This window comes from Halictus rubicundus, chromosome 5 (genome assembly GCF_050948215.1).
Source record: "Halictus rubicundus isolate RS-2024b chromosome 5, iyHalRubi1_principal, whole genome shotgun sequence".
NCBI classification, from domain to species: Eukaryota; Metazoa; Arthropoda; class Insecta; order Hymenoptera; family Halictidae; genus Halictus; species Halictus rubicundus.
In genome coordinates this window covers 2,423,830-2,442,255 of record NC_135153.1, presented here as the reverse complement: position 1 = coordinate 2,442,255, position 18,426 = coordinate 2,423,830, and the positions used below count along the sequence as shown (strand labels likewise).

At 41.6% G+C, this 18,426-nt stretch overlaps 1 protein-coding gene across 1 annotated transcript; it reads left to right on the top strand.

The window, feature by feature from the left end:
• Positions 1-6,213: 6,213 nt before the first annotated feature.
• Positions 6,214-7,044, top strand: LOC143354621 (uncharacterized). Its single transcript, XM_076788874.1, has one exon. The coding sequence runs from the start codon at positions 6,214-6,216 to the stop codon at positions 7,042-7,044; it is 831 nt and encodes a 276-aa protein (XP_076644989.1).
• The last annotated feature ends 11,382 nt before the right edge of the window (positions 7,045-18,426 follow it).

Genomic DNA, 18,426 nt, shown 5'->3' with positions numbered 1-18,426 from the left:
TTTTATCCAGGTCTGTACCAGGTTTGTTATTATACTATTTTTGTTTACGAAATTACGCCCCATTTTTAAAGAAAAATCAATAAAAAAAAATGTCAATTATTTTTATTTTATCTGTCAAATCAAAACGTAATAAAAAGTAGCAGAAAATAATTATTTTTGTTAACCTTAGGTGTGGTATATTGTAACACAGTAGACGGGTAAAATGCCCCATCCATGTGACAATACGCCTCTACATAAATTATTCACTACTTTAGGTATATTATGCTTAATAAAGTATTATAAAAGATTAAATAAAAGCAACAAATACTATAGTTACGAACAAAAATAGAGTAATATCTAATGAAATTATATTATTTCTTATTAAGGGCTGCTCTTTTCGCTTTTCGACCACAACGATTGTAAAAAGGATTGTACATTGTACAGAACTCATGTAACCAAGCTAAACATGATGTACATTGTATCCAGTCTTCTGTTGATTTAGTACAATAATAGTATTCAGAAGATGTTCATTGCTACTTTCAGAAGATGTTCTATTCTTACTTCTTTTTGTCTTTGGTTTAGTATTTCTATACCTTTTTTTTTGTCTTTGGTTTCTTTTCAGGATGTTTATTCTTGGCTAAATCTTTAGTATGTTCTAAAGAACAGTGTTCTGTTCGCTGTGTCATGGTCTTTGCTAAGAACTGTTGAACGACCTAAAGGAACTTTAGATTTTCCTAATATGCCTTCTTAGAGTCCTTGAAGATATACTGAACACTCTAGAAGCTTCGTTAACTCCCATTTGTTTGGTTTTTACATTCTCCATTGCCTCATTGAGATCTTTCTCAGACCATGATGCCCTTAATGTAGTCCTTAAATATTTACGCGGCATTTCTATGGACAATTAAGAAAAGAAATGCGTCATAATACGTAAACAATATGATTTTGAAGGTGGGGCGTATTATCCAATAACGATTGGGGCGTTTAATAACGTTTTAAACATAAACGTTAATTTATCATACAAAAAATAGTGACTTAGAAAGCTGAATTTGTTTGCTACTCACCGCAAATTGTTCAGAAGCCGAAATTCGAAAGTTTTGAATTTTTTTCGATGAAATGTAATAATTACGCATATACCTTAGCAGCGTCTGTGGACGACTGAGATAGGTTCGAACGTGTAGTTTGTAACGGCGTATCCTTACTTATATGCGTAATACAATGGTGAGGCGTTTTGTCAACCGGGGCGTATTGTATAGTTTTACCCTACAGTTAAAATGTCGACGATTTCTCGCAAATCGGAAATTTAGTGTTCAAATATTTTCTGGATCCACTGTGTGTTCCTCGAATGTCTGACTATGTTATAATTTAAATAACGTCACGCACGAAATGAATTTGATTCGTTTCACGTGAAATAGAAAATGGTGTCATACATGTGTGACAACTGGCGGCGCGTGTGTTAATTAAATAATCACGTCTATTACCAACCGTATCGCTAATTATACGTGGCAATATAATTTCCCGGCGACTGGGCCGAGAGAACGAATTAGAGGACAGTAGCTAAAGTTCACTCCCCATTGGGTAATAAAAGAGGCACTATCGGTCCGAAATGCAGTAGCACTTACTCGAACTGTTTTCGAGGTAATCAGAGGCAGTTGAAGCCTTAATTTAATAGCCGGTGGCCTCTTCTTTTCCAAACGAAGGGGTGGATACTCTTCGCCGGTCATGATCCACCGGCGGCGCGGCGTTCTTGGATCTGCTCACAAAGCAATCTCTCCATCTGGAGGGTCCAAAGGGAACGCTACCTAATCTAATCTCCGTTACGACGATGCCGAGTCCAAATCGAACTTGGCAGAGCCTCCGGTATCCGGTTTTCTCCCTGTCTAAAGGAGCCCGATGGAAGCTGGGCAGTAACCAATCTTTATCTTGATTATGCAGCGCCAACGCTGGAGGAGCCAATCTCTAGCCCGAAGAGCCTGCCAAATAAGGTCGTAAAGAGCCCGAATCTATCGATCACCGTTTCAAACTGCGAATTCGGCTTTCCTGATTTGCAATGGAGATTCGAGGACGGCGATGCGACCCGCGCGGTATAAGTGGCTTCGAAAGAAAAGTCGATTTTGTATCGAGCTCACGGAAACGACCCTCTTAGCCCCCACCCCCACCCCGACCGCCAGCCGCTGGTTAGTTGCGGACATTTTACGGGTATCTTTAATCACCGTGGTCCAGAAAAAGGTGAAATCAATTCGTTAGCCGGTCCCGGTATTGATTAATTACCGTGCTCCACAATCAGGGGATTGAATTTCTTGTCATTCTCGCGTATCAAACTTTTTCGCTCGATGCACCGGAAGTGCAGTATTGAAGATTCGTGGTGCGATCTCGGGGATGAATTCCTGATTTGCGAGTCAGAGTGCGAGCTTCGATTGAGACTTCTCTTTTTCTGTTTTTGTTGCATTGAATTACTCTAACGAGATTCAGTAGGTTGTTAAGGGTGCTGCCCCGTGTGCTGAAGAATTGATTAATTTTCACGGATTTCTTCCAAGCGATGGTACGGCTTCCTTTATAACATTTATAATACACATTAACTTTCTAAGAAACTTCTACACTTCATTTTGTAATATAATTTAATTTCTTCCTGCTTCAGTAATCAATTCAGTGCTGTGGCTGTACGAATAACAGATTAAAAATGATAATAATATGATAGATAAAAGTTTTCCACAACACATAAATCGAGTGATCTATTTATAAGGGTGTCCCAAAATGACCTGGCATTTTAATTTTAATTTTAATTTATTAATAAAACGTATTTTCTTTTCTAAAGTATGAATGTTTTTATTTTAAAATAACGTACAAACACGGAGGTTGTGTGTGGAATACAATGTCTAATAAATACCCACCTCGTCCCTGTTTGCAAACGTTCACGTTTTGACAAAATTTTCGATAACAGTTTGGCATAATTGCGGACTAATTTCAGTAATGCTGCGTCCAATTGCTTCCTTGAACTCCGGAATGGTCTGTGGATCATTGGCATACACTTTTCCTTTCAGAAAACCCCAAAGAAAAAAGTCCAATGGCATCAAATCTCTCGATCTTGGTTGCCAATTCACCAAGGTCATAATATTACAGCTATCATATAGCAATAATAAAAATATACCACTCCATTTAAAAAAAACTTCGATAACCTTGATTAATGTTTCCCTCTGCAATTTTTTTCTGTCATAAAAAACAAGCGAGATACTTTAGATGCTTGAATTAGGTGAAACACCCTGTATACCACAAAAAAGTAAATGTTGAGTTTTTCACGATTATACCCTAATACATTTTTACTATTTTAGATTCGTATAATTAAGAAATCATTCAGAATACAGTATAAGATTTTGCACATGTATTTTTGAAGATATAGTCTTTAGGGAAATGCAACAAATAGATTTTCCAAACGTTATAATACCCCCTTAAATAGATTATCTCGAGTTTACAGAATTCCTTGACAGTCAAATTGTTAAAAATAGAAAGAAAGAATTCTCTATATTGCTTTGTTTTTTAATTATTAATGGACTCGCGCGTTGAATAATTCGACAGATCTCGTTAATGCAGCGTCAATCGATACTCTCGGATTATGGAATTTGAAAGCCGAACGGTAAATTATTATCCATTTAAATCTTGAAAGGATTTAACCGTCAAGATACACGCTGACCAGAGGCTAATATTTTAAAGATATTGAGTCGGCCCGAGATTTTGCAAAGTCGCCCGATAAAACTGTCAGCAGAACCAGAATAAATGGTCGAACAGTTAGCGAAGCGATAGGGATGAAGAGGAACGGTCACCGTGCAGTGATATATTGTATGTACGCGCGAGGCGTCGGCATTTGCAAAATTCAATCAATTATTTTTTGGCTTATCTCATTATAAACAGTGCTACTTTCACGCGCGCGCGCGCGCGCGTAAAAAGGAATATGTAGATTTATGAGCGCGTGTAATGCGATTACCCACGACATTAGGCAGTTTATCGACGCGTGCACCTCCACGAAGACACGAGGAAATCGTTGCAGCACGGATCGCGATACTGCTCGTTCGTCATGCCGTTAATTAAATTCATTGTACGAACACCTGGTGTGCCGGGCAAGTTCGATCATCGATCGCGTTCACGAGCTTTTGTTGGTGGCTTCTATTTATCGAACGTTCGCGACAAAGCCTTTGCTCGGCCCTTGATTCACGATCGATACGGCAGGTCGCTTCTACAAATTATGCAACCCGCTCGATTTTGTCGTTTAGAAAGTTTCGACGACCAAACTGTTTGGACCACTGACCTGGTCACGCACCGACGATCGTGATCGTAGCGTTCTTTTCGCAGAGAAACTCCGTTATGGGCAAGAAAATATTCACGCTCTTTAGGGATACGTATTGTCTAGTTGCCGTTCAACAATTCTCTGGAACATTCGAGAATTGAGAAATTAGGGTACAAGCACTTTGTTGCTGCTTTGACGCTAAGAGCTGGCCTAACAGCTGGCCAAAAGTCGACATTTTTATTTTGTCCAAAATGTAGAAACTTTTTTGTGAGGAATGATTTTCTTACAAGTGCAGTGTACAAGAATGGGGTAAAAACATATCTGGGATGTAAAGGTAGGGGTATAAAGTAATTTTAGCTTTATTTTCTTCAAAAGTAATATGTTTTCTTTCGTAAAATTAATACATAACAGTTTTGTATATTTTTTATGAACTTGGAGAACTCTCTCTAGTTCAACCAGAAAAATTATGATTAAAACCAGAAGCCTGCTTTCGGGCCGAATTGACATCTTCAGGTAAAATAATGCTTTTAAACCATTCGAACCCTCTCCAATCATCGTTCTTTCTCTACCGGCTTCGCGCGTTACTTGATCAACGCTTTCGAGAACCATCGATCCACCAATCGACCGACGTCTAACTACAGTGATTTCTCTATATATGTTGCCAAGGCCTGGATGATAAACTTCGCGGAATTATCCCCACTACCGCGGGGTATACAGTGAATTCTCGTTACGAGTCAGTTGCGTGATTCTGGCGACTGACTCTTAGACGAAATCTGAGGTTCTCGTCGAGTGTCGCATTTGAAATACACAAAGCACGGTGGAAACCTAAGAGTCACATCCGTCTATAAGTCATAAGCGCATGACTACTAACCGATAGTGACAAGAAGACTGAGAAAACGTCTTCCTCCGATACAATGTTGCACGTAGTTCGAGAGACGGCTCTCGAGCTTCGGCCCCCCACCGCGGTGATATGGGTAGTTCCACTGACTCTACATTGTAAGGTTGGCACTGACTCTATTAGGATTGGGTATTTAAATAATCGACTTCACTGGAGAATTCTTTCTATAGCTGTTTTATTAAACAGCGCGGAAAGACGATGTATCCAGTTCGGCTAACGGACTCGAAGTGAAGAAAAGAAAAAGCAGGGGCGAAAGAGAAATCTTTCGTCCACTTGAAATAAGGGAAAAACCCAGGCCTGCATCGTTTATTGCCCTGGCCCTCGGGTACGACAAATACCAGGCCTATGGGCCCGATGACATCTGGTCTGTTATTCTAAGATAGAGAAAGCTACAGTGTTTCTCATGGACAACGTAATTTATTTTTGCTCTGTTGGCAATTGCATTATTATTGCTAATAATCCAACAGACTCGTAACGAGAATTCACTGTACCCTGTGAGAGGCCAAGAACTCGTGTGGCATCGGACGCCGAGGAGTATAAACATAACACGGCTCGGGTAAGTCTCCTGGACGATACACGACGCTGGCAACACCCGTGTTCTTGACATATATCGAGAATTCACTGTACTGTCCTGCCTCATAAGAAGTCCTTGACGGCACCTGGGGCAAGAGGGGTCGCACCCAATGGTTAGGCTTTTACGTCACACATTTTAGCCAATAATTCAGCTAGAACCGAAAGTTCCTGTGGAATGACCCAATCGTACAGCTTAAAGCCGCATTCCTGCCAGAGGACTTCTTGTGAGGCACGCAGAGTACCTTGCCCGCAAATTGCCTAGATCAAAAAAAAAAAAAACAATGGAGCATTTCATTACAATTGCGAGAAAGTGTGAAAGGTCCTCCCCACGCAGTCGGGCGATCGAGGAAGGCTTGCGGTCGCGCGAATGAAAGTGGAATCGGTGGAGACAAGCCGACCCCGTGACGGAACAGTCGAACCATGGATATTTAAGTATCCTTCTGGCGGTGTTGGTCATCAGTCGGATGATCGAGACCAGATCGAGATGATGCTCCGGCTCGCGTGTCCCCTCGTCTTCTGCCTGCTGTTGCAGCAGGCGTGTTACGCGCGAGAATTGAGCGTGCACCGTGGTCGTCGGGAGGTCGAACCGGGGGAAACGAACGGTCACCAGTTAGTTCCGGTGGCGACTTCCGGTACCGCGACCGACCACTCTTCCGGTGACCTGGAGACGGCTGCTTCGGGTCATCACGGTCATCACCAGGAGTCCGGCGGCGGCGAGAATCATCACGCGGACCACCACGAGGAACACGGGGCGAAGGGCGAGAAAGGCTACAAGAGCCATCATCATCACGACAAGAACGACAAAGGTGAGCACGACAAGCACCACGACTCCGGCCACCACGAGGAACACGGTGGCCAGAAGAAGGGCCACCATGACGAGCACGAGAAATACGGGGAGCACCATGAAGGAGAGAAGGGCCACAAGGGTGGCAAGTTCGGCGAGAAGAAGGGACACAAGAAGGGCCACAAGACCAAAGGCTACCACAACAAGTTCCACAAGGATGAGTACCACAAGGAGCACAAGTTCTACGACGACTACCACAAAGGTGGACATCACAAGAAGCACGGGGACTTTCATGGACACCACGAGAAGAAAGAGGGCGGCCACAAGAAAGACGGACACCAACACTCCGGTTACCACGAGGACCATCACGGGAAAAAGGGACATCACGATAAAGGACATCTCGACGAGCAGCACAAGGGTCATCACGGGAAACATGGCCACGACGAGCATTACAGCCATCATGATTCGTTTGGCAAGAAGGGTGATCACCATTCTGGGAAGAAGTTTGGGTACAATAAGGGACACAAGGGCTGAGCAGATATGGCCAAGGCTAAGAACGGGCTGCGAAAGATGGATCTTCCTCAGTGTTATATTCTAAATGTTGTTAAGTATCCTGTTTTGCGACAGTCCAATGTTGAGCGATTCGTAACCGCGTTGTTGCTAGTTGGTTAAGAGATGGATAATAAACTATCGTTTTTATAAAACGGAACGATCGTCGCGCCTCTCGATTCGATTTTCTGATGCGTGAAACGAGACTGCCGACAACGTTTCTTCTAACGCTCTCCTGTTATTATTTATGTAACGCTGCCTTTCCTTTGAACATTGTGTCTATTATGCAGTGTGTCCGCAATCTATCACAATAGCTATAATGGAACGTTACTTACACTCCTCCGCGTCTAGCGCCTCAAATATTTCACAGCTGTCAGTCTTAAGTTTATCCAAAGCGGCGGCGGAATAATGTATCGTCGATCCATGTATTATGCTCTGTATAAATACACTATGTACACGTACAGACTGGTTTAGCAGCGTCGAAAAAAAAAAATGAAGAAGAAAGAATTACACATCGATCTGCTCTCTTTTTACCTTTCCTACCTCGACGCATGTAAGTTTATTCTCGACTCATGCTTGTCTCATAACATTCATATCACTCAACCGGGAAAACATTAACCATCAGATTTCCCCTTACAAAAATGCTTCGGTTTCCCCGGTTCAACTTGTTCATTATAAGCGCGCAGCAAGAACTACGGCGCATAGAATAATTTTCCATAAAATTTCGTCGCACGTGGAAGGTCCTACAAAATGTTAATTAGCTTACATGTGTTTCTCTAATTTTTTCGCGACGGATGCAGTCGTTGTTTTCGCGTACGAAAATATTTATGAAACATGATTTCATGTTACGGGTAAGACCCCCAGGATTTTTTAATGTTGCGAGGGTGCTCGCTGGGTTAAGTTGAACTCGGTTCCGTGGAATACGAATGCTGTTTCCGCCGTTGCTACGCGCAAAATGAACACGCTTCCGGTGCACCGTGGATGTTGCAGCAGTCGTGCGTACTTGCGAACACGGACACTCTCAATCTTTCATTTTATTTTACGCTTCACTAATACTAGTGTACTCGTAAATAACACAGCCAATGCTCTACACTGGCGGACAAAAGAAAATTCAGATTGGAATTTCTGTTGAGTATTAATACGAGTATTGAGTGGTAATTAGTATTGTGGTAGTTATACCATACATTACTAGGGCACTTGTTCTCATTAATGTGTCTGTCCCTATTAATGCGCTTTTAACGAGCGGTAAAACCTAAGAAATAGAGGAATTTTTATTCTAATTATATTATTGTGGAATATTGATCAGAAATAATTCATTTTTAACTTCAAAAAATATTCTAATATAAAGAAGGAGTTTGAGAATCAATATAAATTTTGAACATAATTCATTAATTCATTCATAAATTAACAAGTTAGCTTAATGGCACAGTAATTATTATTACGGTGAGGAGTTACCCCTCTGGATAAATGGATAGCATTTAATTCAGGACATTTTATTAAATAACGAAAACATAACGAAAGTAAACCCATCACAATTAATAAGTATATATAATATATCAAATAGTTCACAAGTAATTTAATATTTTCTATTTAAAAAATGTCAGAAAATGAAAATTAAGGATATCGCATGTTGTTGGAATTTAAAAAATTGCGGTTAAAGGCATTGTTAAAAATATTCGTGAAATGTATGGAAAGCTGTTTTGATCGAATAAAAATATTCTTGAAGATGGAATAGAAATATGTATTGACCAATGGATGGGCAGAAGTTATGGGAAAGGTATTATTTCACTGTCAAAGTTGGTGTCAAGAAACGGAAACGTTTCATAGCATGACCTAATACATATATATATATTTTTTGTTCAAAGTTTCAATAGCAAAAAGCGCTCGACCACTTTCGCGAGCTACCGTATATGATTTCAATCGCGCACTGAGAAAGTCAGTAATACGCCAGTGCTAGAGCTTAATCGGCCGTGGTACCGATTCAATTGATTTCCGGATATTAATGCGCCGCTCGACGGAAACGCGTATTGCGAGTTAACGCGGTTAAATTTGCAGATAAATAACACATGCTCGATGGATTTTCGCTAGGCCAAGCCGCATGTAATTGCGTTATTCAATTATAATATAAGCTGTGCATTTATACGGTACGGCCGGGGTCGGATCCGATGTCTCTAATTTGTTTACGCCGGCTGCACGCGATTCACATTGCGTATCCGAGGTGTAACAATGTTGTCTGAGTATTAACGAATCTCGCCGATTGATTTGCTTCGCGAGTTTCATTTTACGGCTCAGCAACCGGGACCGTTGTAATGAATTTTGGAGGGCCAATTTCGGTAATCTCTTTTGGATTTTACACGTTGAGACATTATGCACGCATTAACGTGTCGCATGTAAACTTCGACAGCAGAATTTTCATTTTATTATACGACGAAGTACCATCCGGAGCAATTAAAATTGTGCGAGCATGTCGTTTCGAAATATTTTGACATGTGGATACGCATTTATAAAAGCTTCGATGTCCTAAAATTGAGAGACTACAGTCATGTATTTAAAACAGTTTTATGAAATTTTTATCATCACCAGAATTTAACATAACCTCTACGTAGTGGCCTCGATTATTGCGATACGTATGCAGAATTTCGTGGGATCGTAAATTCGGGTTTTCCGGCTTGCGACGATACTGACAATGAGAAGCACTGGCGAAGTGAATGATGACAAAAGATGAGTTTGGTAAGTGTAGAACGCACTATTTGTTTAATACCGGTCCAATTATAAAAGATAAATGATGCATAAACGGAACACTCGATACGAACCCACAATTCTCTTAGACACACAATATCGCACACACGCGGCGATCCTAACCTCCAACCTGAGCGCTGCCAACTCTCACACCTCACACTCGCTGTACGCTCCGTTGTCACTCATTCGTATCAACTCCACCGATACAAACAATCCAACAGATCACAACGCCTCGTTGAAATGAGGTGAGTGATTGTGGCAACAAGCTATGTATGTTCCAAACTCAACAGACGGATTTGCACAAAGTCGCGTTTGACGTGAATTCGAGTGTACTATTTCGCGATGTTCGTGTTCGTGATATTTCGTATTCTCGATCGCGGTTTGCTGTGTTCTCCATCGTGATTTACCGGGTTCTCTGCGTGCTGTTTACTCGATCGTGATTTTCCGTGTTCCCTACGTACTGTTTACACTATCGCGATTTTCCGCGTTGTCTACATAGGGGAGACCGGGCATGGTTGTCACATTTTTCTATTTTGCTTTTTCTACAAGTCGTAAGGTAAAGGACGCAATTACCCTGGGGGTACCAATTACTGCGCCTATATTAATTCTACTTATTTTTAAAGCCTAATGAATATTACAACATTTTTTAATTCGGGCTTAATTAATATAGGCACAGTAATTGGTACCCACTCAGTAATTCGGTCACTTACCGGAAAGGTTATTTAGACAAGCCTAACGTAAACTACCTTCTTCTGCCTTTATAAAAAAAATTGGTCTCCTAGATATTATGAATAAGATGAAAAGTTTATTATTATTATTATTTCATTGACAGATACACATTGTACGATTTTCACAGTGACTACACATATACTATACATATATTATACATATTGTATACTAATGTCCTGCATAATGTTAGCATATTATTTCTACACCTCCTGCATATATCTCACATATTTATTGCACACGTGGATCCGTTTCAGCTGCACAGAAATCTGCAGTGGAATTATACTCATACGATTGTATTCAATTTTGCGAATGTAAATTCAATTATTTGAAAGTCATAAGTTGTGTGGATAATAGATGGACACCTATTATATGATCGTCCGAGTTCTATGAACTGGTCTCCCAGCTGACATACCTAAACGGAGTTCTACCGTACCTACCATCGCAGAATTTTTCTGAGCGTTCGCACCGAGCGGCGACGTATTTTACCAATTTTCCTTGATCCGCGTATTAATGGCGTTGCTGTTGTTTGCGCTCGCGTTTCCATCGCGTTTCTTTCTATTTGCCTATCCGGCTGTCGGCCTCCCATGTTCCCACACCTTCGAGGGCTTTATTTACACCTGCCGACCGGCGCAACGCTTGTACCGTTGCGGACACGTGCTAGAATTTACAGGACACAACCGGCGCGGCGTTTAGTCGGTGTCGCGCGCGGGCAGCAGCGTCTACGTAATGGCGCGAAAGCATAGGACAACGCGTGTCATGCTCGGCGAAATTGGATAAGCAATCGAGAATCGGGCAGGTGGAAAAACACGCGAGCACGTAACGCTTTGAATCGTTTGCCGAGGATCGTTGTCGCCCAGTAATCCGAACAAATTTCCTATTTATGCGATCCTCGATAAATCGGCCGTTTGTGCTCCGTCGTATAATAAAACGTTCTTCATTGCACAGCGTTTCGCGTTGTCCGGTGGAATTTCATTTAGAACTATCGCGATTTAAAGGGCGGCAATCATTTTATCGAATTTAATCAAAGGCTTTGATTAAAAGAGCACTTTTTCAAATTGCTTTTTACGTATTAAAGCGATCGCGAATTTTTCCCGATCAGTCGCTTTCACGTTCGCCCAAGAGATTTATAATAATTGATAAAATTTTAATTTCAACGAATCATTTCATACCGACTGCAACGCGGAAGGTTCACATTTTCGATGGAGGATATTCTGTTGGTCGCGCGACGATCGATCTGCCACAGACAAAGGTGTACAGTGACTCCCACTAATATTCGGAGGCATTTAAAAATCGTATAACTTTGTTAACATTGCACCATACAGCTTGGATTTTCTTAAAACGTTAGCACAATTGGTTTGCTATAAAAAGCGAAAAAAAAATTTCTATGAAAATTGCAATTGGTCGAAATTGCAAAGAAAATACTAAAAGTTGTATTTTGCAACTTCTTCATGAGGACGTACATTGAAAATTTAGAAAGTACGATTTGTAGATCTGTATGAATTATACATATTCTGAGAATTTCATAAAAATCGGTCAACGTTATAATGAGCTACACATGTTTCGAAATGATCACATAAGGGCGAAATTCCCTGAAAAGGCCAAAATTCTGCGACTTTCATCCCTAAGTTTTCATCGTTAAACTAACGTAACTCATTGCAACGTTGACCGATTTAGATGAAATATTCAGAATATGTATAATTGATACAGATGTGCAAAACGTACTTTTTAAATTTTTAATATAAGCCCATATAAAAAAGTTGCAAAATACAACTTTTAATACTTTCTGTACAATTTCGACCAATTGCAATTTTAATCAAACTTTTTTTTCACGTTATGTAGCGAACCAATTGTTCTAACTTCTCAAAAAAAATCAAGTAGTATAGTCCAACATTGACAAAGTTATGTGATTTTTAAATGCGTCCGAATATTAGTGGGAGTCGCTGTAGTTGATGTAGAAAGTTGGAACAATTAAATTATCTGTACACTGTGTAGATGTGGCACATTTTTGGCTAGATATTTAAGGCTCGCTGTGTATGCTGGCGTGGGTAATTGTTATTCAATCTTTATCGTTTCTGCAGTAGTAAAGTAGAATGTTTTCCATCGCGGTTGACCTTCAACAATCTTGAATAATCCTGAGTCGTAGGTCACTGTAAGCGTCTTAAAACGCCTTACTAGATGGTACATAGAAAGGTATATCATTATAGTTTAAAAAATGGAGTTGACCTTCATATGTCCTCTACGCGTTTACCTATAAAGTTTCGTCTGACCCATTTCTATCACCAACAATAACCGAGTGGCCTGTTTTGGGTGCCCGCCCTGTATAATATTGTGCAAGCGATATAACTAAAATATGAAAAATAAAAATAGTTCTCAAGAGTAGCAACAAAATATTTTATATATTTAATATATTTTTGCACCACCCCGAGGAAAGTTGATACCCTTTGCATTAATCGAGTAAATATTTTATAGCTTACTGTGTACGTATTATTCTAAAAAGTTTCGCTTACCATATATAAAGAAGAAGGTTCCAAGATCATTTTCGCATACTCTTTTTTCGTAGTTAACTGAAATAAAAATTGCACGAACGAAAAACTGAAGAATGTGTCAACTTTCTCCGGTCTCCCTTTTAATTAGACGATTGTAGAGCATGCGTGTGTACACAACAACAGCCAGACTTATGGAATAATACATGAACACGGATACGCAAACAACACAAGCGCACTCGAGGCACTTAATCCGGCGGGAATACAATATCAAAGGTTTGCTTGCGCAGTCTTATCGTGTAATTTCTACCAAGAGACTGGAAGTACGTGGCTTATTTATTATTTCGGTCTCTCGCGAATATTTTCTCGAACGTTCCTCGGCTAATACAGGATTAATTGATTATCATGTCGATTAATTTCGTTGAAAATTTTTCCATGCATTGTGTCTGTGCTTGCCGCCCTTTAAAATTATGTATTATCATGACAGAGGTATCATAACAATTTCCTTGGTACCCGAGAGTATGTCATAGTGAAAATGAAAAATGCTGGGAGCCGTTACTTTTTGTGACTCACAGGTTTTTCATCTTTGATCGCGGTGCCCGGGTCTATTTTGACCCATAGTGTCAGAGTCGTTTGATTACTCAATTTCTGTCGATTCAATTTAAAAAAAAAGTTGCATTGATTCTGGATCTGTAATAATTCATTAACATGAATCTTAGTTGTCGATCAACTTTTAGTAACTTTGACACGGAGCCCAGTGTTAATGGTTTTTTGTTAATTTACTCCAATGATTCGAATTGCTGCTGACTTCTTATTGCAGCGAACTCTTCAATTGATTACCAGATGAAAATCTGTCGCACACTCTCGCCAGCTAATTTCCAAATTTCATTCCGGGAGCTACATGTGCGACACGCGCGCGACACCGTCCGTACACATGGTCCGTATACTATATTAACGTATTCTGAATGCGCCTTTTTGTCCGTCGCGGCCAGAATTTACGCGTTCCCTTTAATTTAAATGCTTCCCATTGTCCTGGACTCGCATAGTAATTGTAAGTTCTCCTTCTACCTGCGTGCCGGCGTAAACTCTATTAGCAGCTTCGCTCGCGACTCAATTTCAGTAAAACAAAACCGGTTAGCGAGTATCGCGGCGAGCTCGCACCTTCAGGCTTCCCCTGCGAATTATCCAGTCGCGACATCCCCGCAATATCTGGGGAATTAATAAGTCAGACCGCCCGGACATTTCGGCTGGCTCGCTAATTCTATGCGTCTGGTGCGCGATAACTGCGGAACGCTGCGCTATACAGAGTCGCCAGATCAGGGGAATTCACTCGAATAAGTGGAAAAAGTTACCCTCTCTCTGCCAGTACCGGATTAGTCACATGACATCGCGACACATGTACGACAGAGAGAAAACGCGTCACGTGACCAGGCCATTAGCGTCGTGGAAGGGGGAAGGGTAGAGTGGAAGACAAGTCCTAATCTGGCGACACCGCGGTATAAAGTGAATTCTCGATATATGTCAACAACACGGGTCTTGCCAGCGTCGTGTATCGTGCAGGAGACATCCGAGCCGTATTTTGTTTATACTCCTCGGTGTCCAAGGTCTCTCGAGCTTCATGCCCCCTCACGGAGTATACCCCGCGGTAGTAGGGATAATTCCGCGACGTTTATCATCCAGGCCTTGGCGACGTATATAGAGATATCACTGTACTAACTGCTGGCGGTTTGATCCGAGTTTTTGTACCCAGAATCCTTGTGAGGGAGACTCGCGTTAAATATAACAATTTGACTTTGCAAAAATTATTATACTTACAACACAAACGTTAATATCAGAGTATTACTCCGACTACGTTTTCCGGGTCATTTTGATTCAACTGTTGCGATCAACTACGCAATTGCGGCGTACTTAGATGTCGTAAACAAAGACGCATTGTAACGGGGATAGTGGGCATTCGCCCCTCGTGAAACTTTATGCAGGATTTATATGAATAATGAATTTATTAAAATTATACTTGTAATTTTTCAGGTTTATAAACGTCGCACTTAGTTATTGTCAAACTCATTTCTGTTTCTTCTCTTGATTCTCAATTATTCCCTTAAATATTGTTCACCTGAAATATCTTCGTTATTTTAAACAATATGCGAGAACGTTTAAAACACAAGCTATGTCAATGATGTGTCTATCAATTGCGAGGACTTGATCGAATTAGTGCCAGTTCGCTGTCTGCTGTTAAGCCGAAGTTAGCCTAATCCGTAAACATTAACAATTAAGAGCCAAGACTCCGTAGATTCGCGATAAGGTAGAGTGACGAGGTTACCGATAAAAATAGGCGAAAAATGGTTTTACGTGCCTCAACTTTTCGTCCTTATATGAGAATATTTTTCGCTGGGAAAGGGCTCATTCGAAAGAGGAAGGTTCAATCTACCGCGCGCTGGTGATGAGCTGACGAGATTATGCAGATATTTGATAATATAAGCGTTAGAATCCAAGCATTTTTATGCCATTGGATGAGTTTTCTGGATGAAATCGAGAGCAGCGCGCACTAGAAAATATCTCCAGCTACAAATTGAGCTATATTTTGTCTTGATTCTCTGCGAAATAAAGCCAAAAACTTGAAGCACGTTTCCGGCATCAGAATTCATAATATCGATAATACAGAGCAAAAAATGTGACAAGTTTAATCACAGACTTAGGACCCGTCGGATCAAGGTCAAGATGGATCTTAAGTCAGTGGCTGAAGGCTGTGAACGGAAATTATACAGCAGTTACCGACCTGCTGACTCTGCAAAAGTCTCGCGACTAGCCTTGGCTCTTCAGATAAAACATTTTTTAGTGTAAGAGTCTTGATATAGTGTCACATTGACGCAGTTCGTTTTTGTTTCAGTGTTAAAACAGAGACCTCTCGACTGGCTGTAAATCAATAACTCCGATGAAGAACCGCATCCCCAGCATCAATAAGTTATCGATAACGCGCTGTCTCGAAACAGGCGTATCACGACGAGAATCTCTCAGCCTCCAGCGAACTACCCGGCGTGCGTCGAGTACCCTGGTTGCAGGGCGAAAGACCCGGTTAATTTTTCTCGTTGTTCCCCATCGTGCTGACATGACGGTCTCTTCGCCGGAGACGAGCACCGCGGCGGTGCGGTGGCTCGAGTGCTCTCATTAATTTGGCCAAACGACAGTATTATTGCGAGATCGATCAAAGCCCCCTCTCCCGTCCCCGTGGTGAGGAGGGCTGGTGGGGGAAGAGGGATGCAGGGGTTGGGATGCTTCTGGCCTCTTTAACACGCGACCGGTGTACGCGTATGCTTCTTCCAGCACTCGGTCGGCCGGCGTTCCTTCTTTTCTTTTGCCAGTCGCGCGACCTCTCCAATTAGATTAATTAAGCCAGCCACACGTACGTGCATCACGGAATGGAACAATGGCCATGGAACGCCCGGTCGAGGGCTGCGAAGCCGAAGGGAGAGGCTAGGTCGGAAGCTGGCCGTGGCGCGGAATTGTCACACACCAGGGAATTTCAAGTAGAAGCGCTTGCTTGTACGCAATCTCCGGCCCGAGAATGGGTAACCGTGATCGCGAACGGCTGCAACCGTCCCGGCATGCCCTAAAAGAAGCGTATAAAGCACCGTTAATCCGTGTCCAGCGCTCCGGAATCCAGTCTAGATAGACCCACAAATGGCCACGGCAATTTCATTTGCAGAGGGCGGAATCGTTAATCAAACCCGCGCCGCGCTGAATGCGCCTGCAACTCTTCTCGTTCTCGCTGCACCACCCGTTCCATACCCGGCAGCAACCCCGCATCCCTGACTCTCCTTTCATCCCTTGTATCCGTCGCCGGTACGTGGCGCGCGCTAGCGAGTCCGGGACACACGCGGCGCGATAAAGCGAAAACGCAGCGAGCGCGAGAAGAAAATGGAAAAACGGGAGAAATATGTGTGTGTGTGTGTTTGTGTTTGCGGGTGTGTTCGTGCGCGTGTGTTTACATTCGTATACGCTCGCACCCGCGCGCGCGCGCGCTTCTGCGACGCGACGATACGCGCGAGACGAGCCGGCCCGTTTCAAAGGAACCCGGAGAAACGTAAAAATTTATTATGATGCGTTGAAATGTTAAACAACGCCCGGGCGAACACGTGTACGCCGTTTTATTACTTCGTTCCCCCGCCATCCAGTACGGTGGGAAAGTTTTTATGAGTTACGTATCAACGCTTTCCCAGCGCTGGAAATTATTCTTCTTTCATTGCTTACCTTCGGTGGACCCTTCTTTATGTTTTCACTGCGCGCCATCTTTGGAAATGTTCGCCGTTTATTGTGGGCACGTTCTGTTACCGCTGCTGCGAGTGAAAGGTATAATCAGCGACAAAAAGATAGCACACAATTATATTGTACACACAGCTGCAAACATCAGTATCATGTATATCATTGGCAGGTCCTCTAGCTGAAGTCCTTTTATACGATTCCGCAAGAAAAAGTTATGTTATGTGGTTAGAAAAATCTTAGTAGAACAAGAATGCTCATTTCGCAGTGATTAGTGGAATTTAGGGGTAGAATAAATCATTGTATTGATGTTACCTTTTTGAATACCGAAGATACTGAACACCTTCGAGACCGTTTAACGCGAAGGTAAGTCTTAAGAAGGATTGAATGACCTTGAATGACCTTCTAAGATTAACGCGTTATAGGTCAATGAATTCGTCATGGGAAGAGTTACAATCCTACGCGAATAAAAATATCTACGGTTTCGTATACAAAAAGGTCACCTTGAAATTTCGAAATTGTGTTCACCTACAGAAGATTTGTGACTAATATAAAAAGTGCTCCCGTAAACAGGGTAGGTTTTATTCGAAACATTCTTTGAAATGTGTTATATGTTGGGAAACAACTGCATGCGAAACTTCAAATCGGACACCCTGTATATTATAAACAGCATATTATGCAAACTTGTACGTGTATCGTACGTGAATCTCTAATTACATGCGAATGTATTAGTGTCTAGAGTGTTCGATACATACCAATACGTGCGGTGGATGGAGACATCGCTTTTGATCACGAAAACGTGCAAATTGTTAAAGTGACTGATAGCTTTTGTAAACCTTGATAATAGTCATCGACATTCTGTTTAACTCTACACTTTTCAAATTTATATATAGAGGGTCCCGCCCGATTTTGACATCTCGATTTTCTCGCTATTATAATTCATAGCAAAAAATGTGTCAGAGAAAATTTGAACGGTGACGAGTGCGGCATATTTCGGTATCATTAGTTTTTTCGTGAGTGGACGCGTAACGGTCATATGAAGGTCAACTTCGATTTTTTAAATAGAATGCTGTACTTCGTAATACATCGACGAATGCAGCTCGACATTAGTTATAAAAAAGCATTAATCTACTTATATCGAAAAGTTGATAGTTCAGGA

What these genes read in the sequence shown, in the direction of transcription:
- LOC143354621 (XM_076788874.1), top strand. Translation starts at nt 6,214, where the DNA reads ATGCTCCGGCTCGCGTGTCCCCTCGTCTTCTGCCTGCTGTTGCAGCAG.